At 42.3% G+C, this 22,489-nt stretch overlaps 1 protein-coding gene across 6 annotated transcripts in view; it reads left to right on the top strand.

The window, feature by feature from the left end:
- The window catches only part of UTRN (utrophin), a 527,828-nt gene that overhangs the window by 30,109 nt on the left and 475,230 nt on the right, over positions 1 to 22,489 (top strand). Inside the window, exon 1 of one of the 6 annotated variants that reach the window (XM_082634330.1) lies at positions 20,754 to 20,887. The exons of the other annotated variants lie outside the window; for them this stretch is intronic. Coding sequence (XP_082490456.1) covers positions 20,836 to 20,887 — 52 coding nt within the window. The 5' untranslated portion in view covers positions 20,754 to 20,835. Of the gene's footprint in view, positions 1 to 20,753; positions 20,888 to 22,489 lie in introns of those variants that run through there. 6 annotated transcript variants of the gene reach the window in all.

Below are 22,489 nucleotides of genomic sequence, written 5' to 3'. Positions count from 1 at the left end.
GATGGGACAGAGTGGTAGGGAAGAACTCTGCTTTGTGCCTTCAACACCTGGCAGGCGAAGCCTTTCTGTTAAGGTTTTGGGGGGACGGAGATGAGTAAAGGGATGTATTCTTTCTTTCCGTGTATCTATGTATCTATCTATCTACCTACCTGTTATCTGTATCTCCCAAGAGAGTGGCCTGGACTGGGATCACATCCTTGAAAACTGGCAGCTGGAATCTTGACTGTTTTCTTCAGTATCTGTAGAACTCTCTTAAATATATCCTTAAAATTTCTCAAAATTTCATCAAGAACTGTTTTATTTCTCTTCATATTGTGTTGGCCAAAAAGTTCGTTCGGGCTTTTTACAGAGAAATCCAAATGAACTTTTTGGCTAACCCTGTATTTTGTGAGATTTCTGACTGACCCTGGAATAAGCATCTGGAGAAAGGGTAATTCAAGAGATGGTAGATTATGGCAGTGGAAGTTGAGGAATAAGAAGTAGGTTTTTTTTTTTTTTTTTTTTTTTTTTTTGCGGTACGCGGGCCTCTCACCACCGTGGCCTCTCCCATTGCGGAGCACAGGCTGCGGATGCGCAGGCTCAGCGGCCACGGCTCACGGGCCCAGCCACTCAGCGGCATGTGGGATCTTCCCGGACTGGGGGCACGCACCCACGTCCCCTGCTTCGGCAGGCGGACTCTCAACCACTGTGCTACTGGGGAAGCCCTCTCTGTTCCCCTTTTTGAAAGACTTCCTCAGAAGAGTTTTATATACATAGTTGCAATTCCTCTCCCTTCATTCTCTCTTGAAACCACTTTAATGGCACTTCAGGGCATAGCCCCTACCATTCAACTAAAACTGCTCTTAGCAAAGTTACTAGAGACTACCCTATTGCTAAATCCAGGGGTCAGTTCCCAGTCCTCCTTTTGCTTGATCTCTCAGCAGTATCAACACAGTCCAGCATTCATACCTCCATGAAACACTTCCTTCACTTGGCTTCCGGGATATACTACATTCTCCCAGTTTCCCTCTCGTTCTTCTTTGCTGATTCTTCTTCCCAACATTGGGGGATCCAGGGTATAGTCCTTGGACCTCTTAGTTATCACCACTTGCTCTCTTTGTCATCTCCCCAGTTTCATGGTCTTAAGTGCCATCTGAACACTGGACTCACATTTCTATCTCTGGCCCAGACCTCTCCCCCTGAGCTGCATACTTGTATATCCAACTGCCCGCTTGGCATCTCTACTTGTATGTTAAAATTTGAACTCCTGACCTCCCCCCCAGGCCAAACCTGATCCCACAGTCTTGCCCATCTCTCCTAAAGGCAGTCTGATTCTTCCAGTTGCTCAGGTTGAAGGATGAACAATTTGGAGTCATCCTTGTAGGGCTTTCTTTCTCTTATAACCACATCCAGTCCCTCAGCAAATCCTGTTGGCTCTATTTTCCAAATACTATTTATACAGAATCTTGTCATAGTTTACCATCTCCACTGCCACTGCCGTGGTCTAGGCCACCATACACTTGCCTGAATTTCTGCAGTCACTCCTCACTGGTCTCCCCACTTTCCGCCTTGTCCCACTAAGGCTGGTCTGAACCAGCAGCAGAGTGAGCCTATTAAAAACAAGTAGATTTTGTCATTCTAGGTCCACAATTCTGCAGCCACTTCCCATTTTACTTATAATAAAAGCTAAAGACCTGACAGTGACCCACAGGCCCTTGGTGATCTGGCTTTATCTCCCCTTGCCCTCTTGCTCCTTGTACACAGCCAGCCCTCCCTCCCTGTTCAGGGCCTTTGCCCTGGTGGCCCCTGCCTGGAGCACTCTTCCCTCAGGTAACTGTATGGGTGACCACCTGATTAAAAGTGTAAACCCTCCTTTCTTCAGCACTCTCCACCCACTTTACCCGGCTTAATTTTTTCCCATAACACTTCTCACCCACTAGCTACTCTACAATTTACTTGTTGGGTTGCTGATGTTCGCCTCTTTCCAGTAGAATGTAAACTCCATGAGGGCAGATCTTTTGTATGAATTGAATTGCTAGTATCTACAACAGTACCTGGCACATGGTATGTGTTCCATAAATATATGTTTTTTTGTTGCTTTCAATAAACGTGTAATCCCTGAAACAAATACCAGTTTCATCTTTATTATATCTTTATTGTACTGATTGATTAGCTCCGTGTTAGCCTATGACCGTTTCCCAAGTGCTGGTTGACAGACCACTTGATCTTTTCAACACTCAGACATGAAATGAGAAGACTAAGGCCAATATAATGTAGATACATGTCAGTGTAAGGTTGTCAACTGCCTTTTGTTTTCCAAGATTGTCCTTTATTCAGAGACTATGTTAACTTTTTATTTGGCACAAAAATGACCGTTTAATGAAATGATGGTGATAATTTTTCTATGAGATGAATTCTGGCAGTAGGAAGCTATCTTTAGATTAAGCACTCCAAAAGGACCCAGGTATAGGGCTCTTGACGGTAAGGATGCTAATACTTTGCTTTGTTGTCTTTCCTCCCTCTCTCCCTTCCTTCCTCCTTCCCTTTCTTCCCTTCCTCCCTGCTTTCCTTCCTCCTTCCCTCCCTCCCTCCCTTCTTCTTTCTTTTCTTTCTTCTTTCTTTCCTTTCTTTTGCCTTAGAAGTCTTTCTGAAAACAAGTCTTAGCTGGAGGCCCGTTTTAGGAATGGGACAATGCATTGCTGTTCTCTTTAACACAGGCTGACAAATGGGGTAGCTTTTAAGGGATGGGAGTGGCAGGAAGCCCACCTCAGGCCCCTGAGGGTCCTTCATGGTTTTTGGAACCTAAATGAAAATCACTGCTTCAGTTGATCAATTGTAGAAAACCTGGACACCCTATTAAAAAGAAAGAACTTACCTTAGTCTCAGAGAGTTAGGTTCTATTTTTGTTCTTCAAATAACCAGATTTGTGACCTTGAAATAATTAGTCAGTTTCTCTGTGCAGTTAATTGATTTGTTTGTAGGGTAAGGAGTGTGGGCTAGATGATCTAACGCTGATGGCTTTAGAAGCTCCAGAGAACCAAATTGTTAGCGTTTAATTGTCAAAGCTGTGTTAGGGCAGGGTTGTGTCTTGTTACCTTCTTCCTCATTGCTATAATTTCAGTTTTGTTTGCATTGACCTTGTGACTGTCCCAAATATTCTATACACGTGGATTCGTACAAGCCATATTGTTGTTAGGATTATAGAAAGGATTATATGATAGCATTTGGGATAAGCATTTTATCTCTCAATTGGGTTAGGGATCAAGTATAATGTGATATTATTTCATACAATATTTGAAAAGCAGAATAAGAAAATCCTACAATATTTAAACATTTTATCAGCACTCTCTTGTAGTGATACTATAGTGAGTGATACTATATCAGAAGCTGTGGTTTTGAATCTAAACATGGCCAGCCATTGGCTGTGTAAACCTGGACAAATTGCTTAGCTGCTCTGTGCCTCAGTTTCCTTATCAAAAAAGTGGGCATAGTAATAGTACCTCCTTCCTCCTTTTGTTGTAAAAATTAAATTAATATATGTAAAAGTACTTTGGTACATAGAAGCACTCAATAAGTGTTAGCTATTACTACCATACGAGTACTTATTATAGTTGTGGTTGTATTCTTTCCAATCGTTTTAAAGAAGCATGTAACAATAGCTTTAGTCATACCATGTGAGCAAAATTTGTGTCTTTATTTTTTAAGTATATCTAAAATTTTGCTTTTTTATATTCAATAAGAAAACATTCTAGGATAGACTGAGCATTTTCAGGTCCTTCTATAGACTTTTTGATGTGCTATGATTCTCATTTGGAGCTCTTTTATTTATTTTTTCTTGTGTGTTTAACTTTATATTTTATACATTTTTCTGGTAGGATTTTTGAAAAAAATAATACTGCATGCATACAAAATCCCTCCTCCCTTTCTGCATTTTTTTTTTTTTCTTGCTAAGGCTTGGTCCTATAGTCTTTTGTCTGGGATCACTATAGTTGACTTATATTGAATGCCTACTGACAAGTCTCTAATTTATAACCAGTTTATTTAGATCATTTGCAGATATGTTACTTAGAAAGAGGTGAAACCAAAGAAACCCCAAATTCAGTGGCTGAAACCAGAGCAAAGCTTTTCCCCCTCACCTTCCAGCTCAGAGTTGGTAGGTGCCTTGGTGTCTCTGCTCCATTTGGTCTCTCAGGGATCCTGGTTCCTTCTTCCCTGTTGTTCGGTCATCCTGCAGTGCTGTCTCACCTTCTTGCTTGCGGCTGCCCCTCGACACTCTGTCCAAGTTCTAGTCTAAGGAAAGGGGAAAGAGAAGGAGTAAAAAATAAGCAATTTCTGTTTTGAAGGATGTGACCCAGAGATCGCATCCAAGATTCCTTTTGCTGTCCTGTTGGCTGCAGCTTGGTCATGTGGTCTCTTCCAGTGGCAGGGGAGGTTGAAAAGTGTGATTTGTGGTGGGTGGCCATGTGCTGAGCTAAAAATTGCAGGAGAACAGGGAGAGGGCTGGGTGTCTGATATCAAAAAGAAGAAGGGGGGCTTCCCTGGTGGCTCAGTGGTTGAGAGTCCGCCTGCTGATGAAGGGGACACGGGTTCGTGCCCCGGTCCGGGAAGATCCCACATGCCGCGCAGTGGCTGGGCCCGTGAGCCATGGCTGCTGAGCCTGCGCGTCCAGAGCCTGTGCTCCGCAACGGGAGAGGCCACAACAGTGAGAGGCCCGCATACCGCAAAAAAAAAAAACCCTCTACCTCCTAAGAGTTCTATGCCAAAACATGGTGGGCGGGAGAGCTAGCCTTTCCCCTTGTTTTCCCATGTCTGTTCCATTCTGCACTGAGAAGGGCCTTGTGCACAACTTGGTGGTCACCCTGGCCAAACCTCCATGGTCTCTCTCCCACTTGCAAACTGTGGTGTGGCTAACCCTTGGGAAGTGAGCTGAGGGCTCATTTGGGCAGAAGAGGTTGCATGGGCTCTGGGTGCACATGTCCCCTTGGCCCTGTGTTCTCTCCATCCCATGGGGAGGAATGAGGCAGGAAGAGGCCAGAATAGAGCCCCCCAAAAGGGCAGTGTTGAAGGCAGGGCCCTTCTTGTCTAGGTCAGAGGGCGGTACTATAAAGGGAAACATTAACTTGATTTCGTTCTTAAAGTTCTCCACTTTCCCCGTCTACTGCTCATTTTTATGCTTCATTTTACTCATAATAAATGATAACATTTATAGTATGCATATTGTATATTTAATCCGCTAAGAGTGGAGTATCTTTGGAATGAATGGAGTGTCATTTTAATGGATGGTAAGTGTGGGGAAGGACCCAGTGAAGGAGGCTGGAGAATGTTCACTTATTTAGCTTAATGTTTTCAACAGCTTAAAAAAACCCCCTTTGAGTGGCCCTTGTGATTCCATGGCAGTTTGCCCAGACTCGAGGGAGCCAGTGTTGGGAATGAAAACTAGATTCACTTTGAAATTTTAGAAAAAAAAAGTGACTAAACAAGTTATAAGAATGTGCTGGATGGCTTGTGTCCTCTGAGAGTAAGTGAGGTACTGCGGCAGGCTTGACTTCCAAATCCCCTCTCTGCTCACCCCTTCAGCTTTTCAGCCTCTGACCCTGTGCCTGGCCAGCTCAGACCCAGGACATGGATCCTGCCCTGCCCCAGGGCTGAGCCCCTGCTGTGCTGACAGTGTGACAACTTGCTGATGGGAAACGTAGTTGAAATCCAGCATATGAAACTGCCGTTGGGTTGATTCAACAAACCACCATCTCCTTCAGTTTAGGGATGGGTTATGATACACTCTCAATCCCTTATCCAAAACCCTTGGAACCAGATGTGTTTCAGAATTCATGATTATTTTTTGGTTTCAGAGAGCTTCTGGGACATATACCATATATGATGTAACATCTCTGGGGGAGTTTGGGACAGCACCCTGTAATTAAATAGATTAATATTTCTGCATTAACATGTATGAAAATTCACACAAATGGAACACAAACGAGGTTGTAAATAGCGTCAGGTCAGTTCAGGTTGTGTTTTGCTGCCAGATGGGTTATGAGAAAACCTTTGGTTTTCAGAGCTTTTTGGATGCTGGCCTCGTGGGTGAGGGATTGTGCACCTCTGATGGTCACTATTTTCTGTGTTTACTCTGTGTCAGACACTGCCGTGTATTGCGTTTTGTAGTGCTCACAACAGAGCTGGGAGGAAGGTATTTTATTATCCTTTCTTCTTTCTCTTTCTCCCTCTCTTTCTTTCCCCTGCCCCCTCCCTCCTTCCTCTGTCTCCGTCTCTCATTCTTTCTTTCTTTTTACAGATAAGGAAACTGAGGTTTAGTGAGGCTGAGTGACTTGCTTGAGGTCAAGAGGAGGGGCTCGGATCCCTGGTCTGGGACTTACTGTGCTGTGAAAAGTTTCTGATTTGCTTGTTTGAAACTCTAAACTACAAGTTTGCCCGCAGAATCTTATGTCACGTTTAATGGTAGCTGAAAGACAGGATAACATTAACAGTGCCATTAGAAAACCATAATTCAAAAAGAGTCATGTACCCAAATGGTCATTGCAGCTCTATTCACAATAGCCTGGAGATGGAAGCAACCTAAGTGTCCATCATCGGATGAATGGATAGAGAAGATGTGGCACATATATACAATGGAATATTACTCAGCCATAAAAAGAAACGAAATTGAGCTATTTGTAATGAGGTGGATGGACCTAGAGTCTGTCATACAGAGTGAAGTAAGTCAGAAAGAGAAAGACAAATACCGTATGCTAACACATATATATGGAATTTAAGGAAAAAAAATGTCATGAAGAACCTAGGGATAAAACAGGAATAAAGACACAGACCTACTTGAGAATGGACTTGAGGATATGGGGAGGGGGAAGGGTAAGCTGTGACAAAGCGAGAGAGTGGCATGGACATATATACACTACCAAACGTAAGGTAGATAGCTAGTGGGAAGCAGCCGCAGAGCAGATCAGCTCGGTGCTTTGTGACCATGTGGATGGGTGGGATAGGGAGGGTGGGAGGGAGGGAGACGCAAGAGGGAAGAGAGATGGGGACATATGTATATGTATAACTGATTCACTTTGTTATAAAGCAGAAACTAACACACCATTGTAAAGCAATTATACTCCAATAAATATGTACAAAAAAAAATAATCATCCTTTATCACATTGTTTCTTGATAAAATGCTTCTTAGTTCACCCAGAAGGGCAAGGAGCAGGGTCGGGGGACTGGGCTTGTCTGTAGCTGATCGTTATGGCTCCTTCTCCAAGCCTGGCAGGGGTAGTGGGTCAGGGCACTCTTCCAGGGCTGATGGGAGTGTGGGCGGGACGAGGGTAAAATGCAGGGCAGAGAGGGGAGGGTTTGGGTGTTTGGTGTGATAGAAGAGGTCAGGGAAGGGGAAGTGGGCTGAGATTCTGACACTACTTGGTCAGGGCCCAGATCCAGACTCTTGTTCCTGTTCCCATAGCGGTTGCCATGGGCGCTGCAGAAGGAGGTATCGGAGAGGCGGTGAGTTCTGTGGGTCTGTTAGGGATGCTGCTTGGCGATGTTTTGTCTTTATGAATGTTAGGTCAAAGCAGTCCCTCTAGGTGGGCAGTTGGGCGAAGGCATCCCCTCTGGAGAGATGCACACAGTCTGCTGGACACACTTACTTAGTGGGCTGTGCCTTTGCGCAAAGAAAAAGGTGTTCCTTCTCAGAGTCCCTGTGCTGGCTGGCTTTCAGCCTCTCTGCCCCCTGGCCTGGTGCCTTCATGCAGTATACAGACTTCATACCTGAATGTGGCAACTTGGCATTAGTAAGGATCTGCCTGAAAAGCACTTTGTCCATGTTAGAATCCTAGCGCTTTGTCCATTGTTTTATAATGATCCAGAGAATAGATGTGACTACCACTTGACAGCTGAGAGTGCAGTGGCCCTGGGCGCTGCTTAAGAGTTTGTGACTCCTGGCTCCCTGGCGTCCTGGTCAGGGCTATTTTCTGCCCACTCCCTCCTCCCAAATGGAGGATGCAGCTTTGGGATTACAGCATCTGTTTTCCCCAATGTTTCATCTTTCACTACTCTTTCATTATTGTATTAAAAACGGTAGACCCTGGGCTTCCCTGATGGCGCAGTGGTTGCGAGTCCGCCTGCTGATGCGGGGGACACGGGTTTGTGCCCTGGTCCAGGAAGATCCCACATGCCGTGGAGCGGCTGGGCCCGTGAGCCATGGCCGCTGAGCCTGCGTGTCTGGAGCCTGTGCTCCGCAACGGGAGAGGCCGCGGCAGTGGGAGGCCCGCGTACCGCAAAAAACAAAAACAAAAACAAAACAAAAAAAAACGGTAGACCGATATTGATGATTATTTGGAGAAAGTGTCCATTGTTGGCTTTGAGCGACCTCATAGCTCTCACTCCCGTAGATTGGGTTACAGTGGGCTCATTGCTGTGCCACTGAGTGGGGAAATGCAGTTATGTTAAAAGAAAACGTCAAAAATTAGAAGGTTTGCAAAAATATATTAATATACGGATCCCTTTGTTACAGTGTCTTCATTTACACGAACTTCATTTAAAATTCCACGTAATTTGTTAAACTTTTACTTCATGTAATGTATGGGTCCAGGAATCTTAGCCAAAGTCCATTTTTTTTTACGGGAAGTATCTGGATATACATTAACCTTTTAGAATTGTAACTGGTTAGTTACACCGTAAAAGCTAGCAATGTGTGACCTAATTGATTGCTTGCTAAATCCAGAGAACATGAGGAAAATTAATTTTAAGTTGAGAAAGTATTTCCTAAAAGAGAAGGAGGCAGAGAGGTCAGCTTATGTGCTGGGACTTTTCACATACATTATTTCTTTTACTCCCTACATTGATTCTGTAGGGGAAGATATAATTGTTTTGCAGACCGGGAAACATCTGAGTTATTAGTTGGGTCTTACAGTAAGTTTTATGTAATATTTAAAAGACTTATGCCCCATCTGATTCCAGATTCCTACAGAAAGTCACATATGAAGTAGAATTTGGAAAAAAAGAAATCAACAAAGGTGCAGAGAGGAGAACAAATGAGTTGATTAGTAAGATAAGGCCAAGAGGAGTTAGTCCACAGGCATTCTGCTTGCTTTACATAAAATGCCCTGTCCCATTATTAAACTTTGGATGCACATTTGTTTGAGTGTCTATTAGGCAATGCAAAGAGAGAAATGGTTAGTTGGTATTACCCATACATTTTCAAGAAGACATTTACTAATGTGAAACAGTTTTCTTCCATAGCCCTGAGCCCCCAAAAACGTTTTCTCTGGTACCTCATAATGATACGGAGAAAGCTATCTCCTCAGCTTTTTGTGGTATCTAGACTAACAGACTCTGACTTGTGACATCCTTTATTGTAAGCCAGGTACAGATTTATAAAGTCATTAAAAAAATAGATATGGGAAGAAGTTCTCTGGTGATTTGCCTTAAATCAGCAACAAATGTAAAAGATCCTGTTATCTTGGTCAGTTATCAAATTGTAATATGAGGATAACACCTACTCTTACCTTTCTTTTCGTAAATTAATTTTTAAAAAAGTGGTCCTCAGACTTTCCTGTCAAGAAACCCTGTGATATTTGATCATATCTCATGGTACTTTTTCCATAGTTATGTGTACATTTCTGCTCTGAAAGTCAGTAATTCTTAACATAAGCTTTCTTTCTGGGTTTTGTTCTTTCTTCCTTTCCTGGAAATAGCTTCCAGATGGGAATTTTTTTTTTTTTTCCAAACCTCAAGTCCTTATGTTTTACCATTTTTTTTTGACCTATTATCTTTTTTTCTAAGTTTCATTTTTGGCTTAGGTACTCTGCTTTTGGAATTTTATTACTCTGTAATATATACTGAAAATGCTTGGCAACTGTTTTGAGGCTGCACAATAATTCTGCTAATGATGCTGTGCCCTGGACTTCTGTGGCACTCACTCCCAGTTCTTTGAGGAATAATCTTCCTTCAGTATATTCCTTCTTTCTTACTCCTTTAGGTTTATTTAGAAGATAGCAAGAACTACATGGTTGCTTAGTTTAATTCCTGTATCACCTCTATTGAAAAAATAGTAAAAAAGACAAACTTGCTTGATATTTTTTTGAATTAAGGTAGATTTGTATAATATTTAATTAGGCTTTTTTTTCTCATTATTCTTTTGTAGCGTTCTAAATAAAGCCACATGCCTTTCACCCATATAATGTCATGGCCCAAGGTAGTGTTTCTGTCCATAACGTCCTTTCCTCGGGAGTGCTGGTTTTGGGTATGACAGAGTTTCTGTACCTACGTGTTCTCTTCCTTGATACTTAAGGATTTGTTGATAAAATGCTTTCAATTGTTTGTTTTATGAGACATTCACTTGGTCCTTGAGATTAAGATGGTTGTTCTCAAGACTAACTTGGGGGGCTTCCCTGCTGGTGCAGTGGTTGAGAGTCCGCCTGCCGATGCAGGGGACATGGGTTTGAGCCCTGGTCTGGGAGGATCCCACATGCCGCGGAGCAACTAAGCCTGTGCGCCACAACTACTGAGCCTGTGCTCTAGAGCCCGCAAGCCACAACTACTGAAGCCTGTGTGCCACAGCTACTGAAGCCCACGCGCCTAGAGCCCGTGCTCCGCAACAAGAGAAGCCACCGCAATGAGAAGCCCGCTCACCACAACGAAGAGTAGCCCCCGCTCTCAGCAACTAGAGAAAACCCGCGTGCAGCAGCGAAGACCCAATGCAGTCAAAAATTAAATAAATGAATAAATAAATAGATTTATATTAAAAAAAAAAGAGTAACTTGGGTCCCTAGTATCCTTCTGCTTCTTGTTTTCTCGTCATCATTTCTGTAAATAAGGGAGTCTGGTAGGTTTTTCTGTAGAATTTTATTCTCCATGAGATTTATTTGAGGCATTGTATTTGCCTTCAGTTTTTGTCCCAAGTTATGTAAAATTTTACATTTAAAAAATGTGAAATCTGGGGACTAAGTAGAAGGGAAAGAAGGATTCTACTACATTTTAATAGATTTGTAGAGTTGCCGTGAGGATTAAATGAGTTAAGGGTGTTCAGTGAATACTGTTGGAGGCTCTTGCTTTTCCTGTTGTGATTATTATACTTGTTATTTTCTGCCTTCATTCCCGTCCTCCTTTTCACCTTTGCATCGTTGCTCTTGATGTGCTGCAGGCTGTTGAGTGAGACAGCGGCTACCTCTCTTGCTCCAAGTTACCAGGTCTGGCTGAATGGATTCCCACCCAAGTTTCCGGCCCATATTGCCGCTGTATTGGTTGGCACATGCCTGATGCTCACACAGTGTGACATTCTGGTTGGGTTTCACAATGTAGGGAGTAAGGGGAGAAGCAGGACAGCAAGGAAGTATATAAACTAAGGCGAGAGGGGGCTTTCTGGAGCCAAGGACAGTTTCTCATAGGTGGGGTTACTGAGACAAAAACATTAATCAAAACGAATTAGTGTAAAAACGTTAATCAAAATGAATTAGTGTACAAACATTAATCAAAACAATTAGTGCCACTCACTTTGTTTTTCAGCCCTTCCTTTCAGTCCGGGTGTGAAATATTAGCATCCAGGTTGATGATGGACTCGCCTAAGCCTCATTTACTACTGGGAACATTCACCCGAGTCAGCTTTTTAAAATCTGTTGAGTACTTTCTCAACTCCGAGACGCTCCTTGTGCTTTGTTTACCGTATTCTCTTATGGCCTTTTTCTGCTGATGGGGGTGGAGCGGGGGAAGGTGCTGGTTGAAAGCACTCAGATAAGCTTACCGTGTATGGACGGCTGTATGCGCACAGATGTTTGGAGTCAGCTGATAATTTTAAATAATCTCTGTCTCATCATATTAAATACATTTGCACATGTTTAGTGTTTGCCTAACTTTAATCTGAAATAGCATGTGAAAAAATTTGGTGTATAAGAAGCATTGCAGTAACAAGGAGAGTAGCTTAATGGCTTTTTGCCTGCTTCCTAGGCCAGCTACTGTTTAACTGTTTTAATATTACTTATTTATGCAAACACCCATATGTGTGTATATATGTTTGTACACACACATATGTGTACATACATATGGACACACACACATGAATTTATTTAATTCTCAAAACAGCACTATGAAAGTGGCACTTCTGTTATCATTCCCATTTTACAGTGAGGAAACCAAGGCACAGAGAGGATAAGTAATTTACCCAACATAGCACAGGTAGTGAGTGGCAGAGCTAGAATCTAAACCCAAGTAGCTGTGCCACAGTCTAAATCACTACTCTGTAGTACTTCTCAGTGCGTAGTCCTTAACGCCAAACAAATGATAACCATGGTAAAGAAGTCCAAAATTATCTTATTACAGGAAAATCTAAGAACAATATACAGTTGACCTTTGGACAGTGCTGGTTTGAACTGCCTGGGGTTACTTATACATGGATATTTCTAATAGAAAATACTGCAGTGCTACACGACTGGGTGGTTGGTTGAATCCCCAGATGCGGAGGAACCATGGACATGGCAGGTGGCTGTAAATTATACTTGGATTAACCCCTACCTTGTTCAGGGGTCAACTGTACTTTAAAAAATGGAGTCTGGTTTGTGTTTCATAGCATATATGGGCCTTTGTTTGGGATTTGGCTGTTTCTGTTTGTTAAGTAGACAGTTTAGTTGTCTGGATGTTTTATGCGACAAACATCTTTGTGACTCCCGGCATTTCATCCTGCATTAGTGAGTATCCAGCAAGTGTGTCCACTGGATTTACTGTTCCTCATCTGGGAACCTGTATCAATCCCCAAAAGTCTGTGAGTGGCCCTGCAAGTAACTTTGTGGTCCAGGAATTTATTTCAACCACCGAGCTCATTGTTGTGATTCATCATGTAGGGCTTTTATCTTTCCTTATTAGGTATTGGAAATGAAAGAAACTAACTTGGAAATGTTTTCCACACAGGAACTCATTAAATGAGACTGATATCTTGGTGCCGGAGAAAAAGAAACAGGATTTCATGGGCCATTTTACGTCACTGCCTTGAAGGATGCTTGACACATAGGGACTGAATACCCGTATAAAGGATTAACAAGTAGAATACCTTAGATTTAGGATGTAGGAAAATGTGTAGGGAGTATTTGATTTTGACTGTTTTAGAAGGTAAATTCTGCTAAGATGTAGAGAGTGGCACTATTTTGGCTTGCCTAGGAACTCAAGGACTAATTCCCACATTTATAGAACAAAGATGGAAAGAAGGAACCTTAGTAGTTTTTAAATTTAGTGATTGGGTTGATTATACTTACTTCAGTAGGCCATTAAATTGTCATAACCACCAGGTAAATTATGGATTAAATACTGTAAATATTATTTGTAAATATTTTAGTATCATTCATCTCCATTCCTCTTATCAAGAGTAATTGATTATTATAATTGACACAATTATTATCGTTTGAATGAGAGCAGAAAGATCCTCCCACTCTAATGATGGGATAGAAAAGAGCAAGGAAATACTTTTTTTTTTTTTTTTTTTTTTTTTGCGGTATGCGGGCCTCTGAGTACTTATTTCTGTATTTCAGCATGTTACTATTATGGGAATTGCCTTCTGTGTTCTAAAGCATATTTGCAGTTCTGTGAGGCCCTGAGCATTTGGGTTATAGGAACATCTACACTGGGTGTTTTTTCTTTCATAATTAATGATATACTTAGTACAGTTATAGATTTTTTTTAAAATAAATACGAACTTTGAGTTTCTGTGTTTATTTTAGCATACATTTTCAGAGATAAAATTCATTTGAATTCTTTTTTTTTTTTTTTTTTTTTTTTTTTGCGGTACGTGGGCCTCTCACTGTTGTGGCCTCTCCCGTTGCGGAGCACAGGCTACAGACGCGCAGGCTCCGCGGCCATGGCTCACGGGCTGAGCCTCTCTGCGGCATGTGGGATCTTCCCGGACCGGGGCACGAACCCGTGTCCCCTGCATCGGCAGGTGGATTCTCAACCACTGCGCCACCAGGGAAGCCCTCATTTGAATTTTAGAAGAAGTTTTAAGGCAATTTAGTATTTTCAATACACACAGTCAGTCTGCACTGAGGTCCCCAAATAGCAGCTGTAATTTGGCTGGATTGAATTACTAAGTGTAAAGTAAAATTTCGCATTTGAAGATTAAGTAAAAAGTAATTTTATACTATAACTATAAAATTTCATTACATATGAAGTTACTGTATTGCATTGTAAATACTGAATTCCAATTGCAAATTGGGCCCAATCATGAAGAGAATGATTAACTGACAGTTACATCTGATGTTACAGATACTACTGTACAAAGTGTGGTTTGACTTTAAAATATTCAGCAAGATTGTATTTTGGAATTCGAGATTGCAAGAGACAGGTCTTTCCTGCACCCTACTGCCATGTGCAACCAGTGCCCAGCTCATTGTAATAAGACCATTTTAGGATTGTTCCTAAGGATAAATTGAAGAGAGCAGAACTTGTAGTTAGAAGTGAAAGAGTACATATGTATTTATCCTTGCTACTGCAGTAATAGCATTAGAGTTACCACAAAAGACAAAAAATGAATAAACTTACGTGGCCAAGGGGAAGTGGAGACAAGGTAGCTGTGTGTGGTTGAGGCATCACATGTCGGAGGATGATGGTAGAGTGGTGACTGCTGAGGGGACCAGAGCAGGGGGTGGCAGCCAGAGGCCTCCTGATGCACCTACCAGACTTGGAAAGCACCCTGACTTCGAGTCACCAGCACTGTCTGAGTTTGGGTCGGGGAAGTGGAATAAGTTTGGAGCTAAAAACTGTAAACTGTGTACTTTGACTCCCAGATCTTTCCCCTTCATCCTCTCCTGCACAGGAGAACAGAGATTTATACATTCTCTGGACAAATTGAACCCTGCCTTGGGATCCCTGTCCCAGGGAGGATGGTGAGGTTCTGGTTTGACAGCAGGAAGACGAAGGGACATCAGAATTCCTGAAGCTTACCCCAGCCCCAATCAGTGGATGCTTTTCTTGGGAGTATAATAGAGTCACAGCATGGAATTTGATGACCTACTTTGAGCTCAGCAGTTGGCAGGTGACACCCAAGCTCATAGAACTTGAGTATTTGCCTCATTTTGAAATGTGAGGGGCTGCCAGGAGTCAGATGTTGGGGGAAAGCCTCTGTCATTAAAGCCACACCCAAACAACAGGAAAAAGGAACTTAGGGGAAACAGAGAAAAATGATACATAATATTATATCTATCAGAGATGTGGGAAAATAATTGCATCTTTGAAACAAGAAAATGCTATAAAAATCAGATTCAGAGAATAAGAGATTATCTTGGAAATTAAAAGTATGATATCAGAAACTGAAAGACTGAATATAAGAGAGTTAAGTTCTTATTCACTATAATAAGCATTCTGTAAATAATGTCTGACAATCAGAAAAGAGCAGTGTAAACTTACTATTTAGAAGTGTATAAATGAATGTCAGAATAAATAGATAACAGTTGAAAGGGGACAGCCACTTGAAAGCAAGACTGAAGCAGGACTACTGCATTTTGTTGTAGTCTTATCTGATTTAAAAAACGATGTGCATTTTTATTACTTTGGTAAAAATTGATAAGTACGTCACGAGAGATTTACTTTGGAAATCATTTTGTTGAAAAAATTTATTGACAGGCTAGAAGATGCGACACAATATTACTCTTTGGCAATCCCAGAAGTAGTATGGTCCCCTAAATTTTTTTAGTAGCTGTCTTTTCTCAGCACTCGATTTCTTGCTGCAGTTAGGTATGGTTATCCCAACATTTTGTATAGCTTCTGCCAGGCCTGACAAGCTTCGTGGCTTTCGAAATCATTTATCGTGCATGTGAATTGCAAATATCCAGATTATTTTGAGACAAACTCCTCACATTACAACCACGTACTTTCCGTGTTGCTAGTGATTATGGGAAGATTTTCTGTTAGACCTTGCACAGGTTGTGGTTGTAATGGAACACAAATGTAAGGAACGGGACGTTTTATTTATTTATTTATTTATTTATTTTTTGCGGTACGCGGGCCTCTCACTGCTGTGGCCTCTCCCGTTGCGGAGCACAGGCTCCGCACGCGCAGGCTCAGCGGCCATGGCTCACGGGCCCAGCCGCTCCGTGGCACGTGGAGTCTTCCCGGACCGGGTCACGAACCCATGTCCCCTGCATCGGCAGGAGGACTCTCAACCACTGTGCCACCAGGGAAGCCCCAAAACGGGAAGTTTTAAATGAACACTAAGAGCACGCAGACCTTCAAGCTGAAATGGTCTCTTTGCAGCATTTCCTGACTTAGAAATCATTTTTAGAGGTAAGTCGCCTCCTTCGGCCCTTCCCTCTCCCTTATAACCATGGATGGCTGTTGTGGTGACATGGACCTTTACAGAATTTTAGAGCTGGAAGATGCTTTGAGGGACCATCTAGTCCACTTCTGTTGCCTGATAATTGACAAAATTCATTCAAGGAGCCGTGGGGGGAAATGACTTTCCCAGGATTACACAACGGCCCCAGACTCTGTTCTTTCTGCTTCTCTGGGCTACCTGGACTTCAGGGAAATGTCTTACTCACTTTCCTTCAAATCTCATTTCGTTGTTGATGGTTGTCTGATGGATTTGTGTCTGAAAAGAGACAGATTTCCAGGAAATATTCTGGTGGGAAGGGTGGGGTGTGTGGACTTCTTGAAGGATTTTAGGTTTATATTTACTGTGTTAGGGGGTTTTGTTAATTTCCTGAAAGAGATGTGACATATGCTTGTGGACTAAAACAGGCAGATCTTGGGCTTGAAGTCTTCAGTTTTAGCATAAACAGGGAGAGGGTGAGAGAGAGGGGAAACAGGAGAAGGAACAACAGGGCAGGGGTGCAAGGACCGTTCTTTCCTGTTATTTTCCTTTTGGTGGGGGAGACTGAGAAGTAATTTGTGTGAAAGAAGAGCTGTGGTGTTCAGTCTTCCAGAGTAGTCTTTACAGTGCAGCTGGGACATGCTGGCTACCATTAAGGTTCATGCAAAATTGGACTTTTGTACCTTCTCTGAACCTTTTTCCACTGACCCAGCCCTTAGATGTTGTTCATGGGCCTTCTGACTCCATCCAGGCCTGCCCTCTTCCAGAGGTCCTTTTTTTATTGGAGTGTTGTGGGTATTAATGGTTGGCTGATTAAAGCAACTCACTGTAAGTGTGTTAATGATTACTCAGTTACTTCTTCTGGAGGGTATGTGCATATTCTCACAGAGCTGTTATAGAAATAAGATGAGGTGAACCTTCAATTGGTAGGTTGTAACTATGGAAATACCTGGTAGAAGTTGGAGTGTGATATGTTTTGTAATCCTACCTGCCTAGTGTCCTTACTTTGCAAACCCCAGGGGCTTAGTGGCTCAAAGATGAGTCTTTCTGGAAGAAAGTTGGAGAAGTTTCATCACTATCAAGAATACGTCGAAATGGTGCTCAACATCACTAATTATCAGGGAAATGCAGATCGAAACCACAGTGAGATATCATCTCAAACCTGTTAGAATGGCTGTTATCATAAAGACAAGAAATAATAACTGTTGGTGACGATGTGGAGAAAAGAGAACCCTTGTGCACTATTGGTGGGAATGTAAATTGATGCAGCCACTATGGAAAACAGTATGGAGGTTCCCCCCAAAATTAAAAACAGAACTGCCATATGATCTAGCAATTCCACGTATGAGAATATATCCAAAGGAAATGAAATCAGTATCTCCAAGAGATATCTGCACCCCCATGTTCTTTGTAGCATTTTTGACAATAGCCAAGACACAGAAACAACCTAAATGTCTACTGACACATAAATAAAGAAGATGGGAGATATATATATATATATATATATATATATATATATATATATATGAATGTTATTCAGCCATAAAAAGGAAGGAAATCCTGCCATTTGTGACAACATGGGTAAACCTTGAGGGCATTATGCTAAGTGAAATAAGTCAGACAGAGGGGGACAAATACTGTGTGATCTCACTTATATGTGGAATCTAAAAAAAAAAGAAAGAAAAAAAACCCCACCTGAACTCAAAGATACAGAGAACAGATTGGTGATTATAGGGGCAGGGTGTTGGGGGTGGGGTAGATGGATGAAGGTGGTCAAAAGCTACAAAAATAAATCCCGGAGATTTAACGCACAGCATGGTGACTCTAGTTATCAGTACTGTATTGTGTATTTGAAAGTTGATAAGAGAGTAGATCTTGAAATTCTTATCACAAGAAAAAAAATTGTAAGTGTGTGTGGTGATGGATGGTAACTCAACTTTTTATTGTGGTAATCATTTGTAGTACATACATATATCAATTATTTGTGTGTACACTTAAAACTAATGTAATGTTAATGTAATGTTAATGTTAATGTCGATTACATCTCAAAAAAAAGAATATGTCAAGGATATCTGTTAGTTGAACCGTACAGTAACTATTAAACTTGTGAACGTCCCTTGAGAATTTCTTCTTTAAAAGTTGTTTTATACAAAAACTACTGAAATACATATTTTTATTTATTATAAAAAACTTCTTAATTTAATAATTCTGTTTATTTTTATTTTTTATTTTTTGCGGTACACGGGCCTCTCACTATTGTGGCCTCTCCCATTGCGGAGCACAGGCTCCAGATGCGCAGGCTCAGCGGCCATGGCTCACGGTCCCAGCCGCTCTGCGGCATGTGGGATCTTCCCAGACCAGGGCACAAACCCGTGTCCCCTGCATCGGCAGGCGGACTCTCAACCACTGAGCCACCAGGGAAGTGCCAATTCTGTTTATTTTAAATCATCTTTTCTTTAGAAGTGTTTTATTCATTCTCCCGGTGAGTAAAAATAAGTTCAACTCATTAAAAACAGAATATGTTTTCCTTGATTCATGAAATGTTTATATCTTATGATGAGGGTGTAGATTAGGGTTTTTATTCTTTATCATCACATCCCTTCCTTTTTTGCCCATGGACCCCCGTTGGTAGTTTGGTGAATCCAGACAAATTTTTTTTTTAGTTTTTAATTTTGGGAATTTTTAAAAATTGGAGTATAGTTTTTTTTCTTTTTAAAGCGCATATGGGTTTCACGTTATATTTCTTTTTTAAAAAAATTAATTAATTTTTTGCTGCGTTGGGTCTTTATTGCCGCGCGCGGGCTTTTTCTAGTTGCGGCAAGTGGGGTCTACTCTTTGTGGTGCGTGGGCTTCTCATTGCGGTGGCTTCTCTTTGTTGCGGATCATGGGCTCTAGGCCCGCGGGCTTCAGTAGTTACCGCACGTGGGCTCAGTAGTTGTGGCTCACGGGCTCTAGAGTGCAGGCCCAGTAGTTGTGGTGCACTGGGCTTAGTTGCTCTGTGGTATGTGGGATCTTCCCGGACCAGGGCTCGAACCTGTGTCCCCTGCATTGGCAGGTGGATTCTTAACCACTGCACCACCAGGGAAGTGCATTGGCAGGTGGATTCTTAACCACTGCACCACCAGGGAAGTCCCTATTGGAATATAGTTGATTTACAATGTTGTGTTAGTTTCAGTTGTACAACAAAGTAAATCAGTTATACATATACATATATCCACTCATTTTTAGATTCTTTTCCCATATAGGCCATTACAGAGTATTCAGAGGAGTTCCCTGTGCTATACAGTAGGTCCTTATTAGTTATCTATTTTATATATAATAGTGTGTATATATCAATCCCAATCTCCCAGTTTATTCCCTCCCTTATTTCCCCCCTGGTAACCATAAGTTTGTTTTCTACATCTGTGACTCTGTTTCTGTTTTGTAAATAAGTTCATTTGTACAATTTTTTTAGATTCCACATATAAGTGATATGATATGATATTTGGGTTAAGAGTAATTTTACAGAGACGACAACTTGAAGTGGAAATAACTCTTTGTTGTGTGCCCCCCCCCCCCCCCGCCCCCAGGCCAGGCACTGTACTGGGCATGGTCAACAAAACTGATGAACACTCAGTGTTGGTGGCCGGCCTCTGCAGTGTGTAGACTAGTAGAAGAAACAGATACCAAACTGCAGAATATACAAAGAGTTGTTTCATAGCTTAGGGGATAAATGTCCTGCAGTGCTGTGATAGTGCGTCATGAGGGTGCTTCACGAGGCCTGGGCTGGGCTCTAGTGGTGAGGGAAGGCCTCCTTAAGGAAGCCAGATTTAAGTCAACACTCGGGTGTTGGCTGAGGGTGGAGCTTGGCCTACGGGAAACCTGAATGAGGGCAGTGACTGGGAATGAAATGAGCAGAGGGCTGTGCGTTGAGGTTGGCAAAAAGACGCAGTTTGTATTTCACTCGGTAGTGTTTTTACTCCTGATTGAAGAAGCAGAGTTTACCTTTTAGCTTGACAGCATGTATTATTTAGTGTATTAATGGCTAGATCTCTAAAAGCTTTAGAGATTAGTTTAGAGTATATAGGTTGAAAAATTGATTGTAAAATTTATGAGAACAAGCTCTCTTGCAAGAGCTGGACACTTAAGGACATTTTTTCTCGTTTAATTCCTAAACATTATTCCTCACCCACGTTTTCATTTGGCACAAATGTAAGAAAAAACTAAGAAGCGCTAGGCTCTTCTGTGTTTGTAGAAATGCATATACCTTCCTTACCTGGCTATTCCTAAGTAGGTAAGTGTTGTCGCACGTCTGGATTTTAAGGCGACAGGCTCCACAGCCTGGCAGAGGCTCAGATGGCATAGAAGGGGATTGGGCTGTGTTACAGGGCAGGAATGCAACCATTCTGGTCGGGCCAGTTGGGGAGGGACTCCTCTCACCACGATTCCCACACTGTTTGGCCCTGTATTAAAATTTGACTCCAGCAAAGCACACTCTCCAGCCGAGGGGTACACATATCTTTGTGACTTCAGAAGGCATGCACGGCTGGTTTGTGAACCTGAACTACCTTTGGAGGACGTGCTGAGCCAGCAAGAAATGGAAGTGACAACCATGTCTACACATGGGGACGGCAAAGGGTCACAGGCAGGTAAAGAAGGCTCACTTAGAATGTTATGGTTCCTTAAACTTTTGTGCATTGGTCGTAGAAAGGAAACCTCAGAATGACTCAGTGAGCCAAGAATTAGTGTGAAAATTACTGAGCAACAGATTCTAAATAATTTTGTCCTATGGGTGACCTTGGCATTTTTAAAAAAACACTTTCTTGTAAAAATATTATGAAAGAAGTTAGTTCCGTATAAAGAATCTTACAGTGTGAGTCATTAGCGATATTTTGGAAATAGGATCTGCTCCGCTTGCTAGTTGTAGATCTTCCGGAACAGGACAGAGCCACTGTCAGCCTTTGGGCCTAATACCTGGCCTGGCACTTCACGCATGCTTATGGATTGTGAATGGATTGGAGCCCATATCTAATGGCACTCTGAAAATTATTCCATCACTTCTCTGTGATGCTGGAAGATTTGTCCCAAAGTGTTTGTTGTATGGAAATCATATGGGGTTAGAAATCGTCTTGCCCTCCCCCCCAGACTATAAATGGGTTAATCAGCTGTAACGGTGGTGCTGTTCCAAACCTCCTAGGCTGAGTAATGAGTTGGCATTGGTGGCCCTTCTGTGTTCATTTGTCCATTTCTGTCTCGGTTTGTTCCCTCACTCACTTGTTATTTATTGCGTGTCTGCTGGTGCCGAATTCCGGGATAGACTACTGGGAAACAGAGACAAATAAAGCAAGACCTCTGCTTAGCGGCTTTTGAACAAGCGATTCAGTGCCGGGTGTTAGGGGGTGTAATAGTGGCAAGTACTAGGTGTGGTGAGATCACGGATTAGGAGGAATTCATTTCTGGAGTTTTATTCTTCCCTGGAGAGTCAAGGCATGTTTCCCAGAGGAGGAACCTGCGAGATGGCAGAGGAGAGTGTGTAAGGGAGGGATTCCAGGCCGAGGGGAAAGTGTGTGTCAGGGAAAAGGCATGTTGGGCAAATTGCTTGGTGAGATGCCGCTTCGCGTCCGTGTTTATAACTTAGCCTCCTCTATCGTTGCCCATCGCCTCGGCAGTGGCCAGCGTGCTGCTCCGCAGACCACCTCTTCGCAGACTCTTCCTCTGCCTGGAATACCTCCCCTAGCTCTTGGCTAGCCCCGTCTACTACAATTGGGCATCGGATTAAATTGCACCTCTTCTGAGGTGTCTGCCCTGACTACCAATCTGAAGTAGATTCGTCCTGTTATTCCTACCAGCCGTCCTGCTGCTTGCTTCAGCACACTTGTTACAACGCTAATTGCTTTGTTTAATTTGTTGCTAAGAGGTCCCCAGACTCAGGGCAGGGACCAGGATTTTCACCAGTGTGCCCATAGTGCTTTGCACAACACCTGACCTGTAGGGATGATAGACCCTTGCAGATGAATGAATGGATGAATGAATGACTGAAAAGGCCTCACTTGAAAACCAATGATATTTGTAATTGACTTCCTATTCCAGTTTATTCCTTGAAGTTTGAGGTAATTCTTAACTAGGCACTTAGGATCTCAGTGAAGAATTTCATTCGAGACCTTTGGGTGTTTGTTACCTTGAGGTAAAAGAAATCGGGAGTTTACTCAGGATCTTGGAAGGAGTGACTCGAAAAATCTAAGGATTCTTTA

The sequence above is a fragment of the Mesoplodon mirus genome (genome assembly GCF_964341445.2).
Source record: "Mesoplodon mirus genome assembly, chromosome: 10".
NCBI classification, from domain to species: Eukaryota; Metazoa; Chordata; class Mammalia; order Artiodactyla; family Ziphiidae; genus Mesoplodon; species Mesoplodon mirus.
The sequence above is the reverse complement of the archived record's forward strand: the minus strand, read 5'-3'. Positions and strand labels throughout refer to the sequence as shown.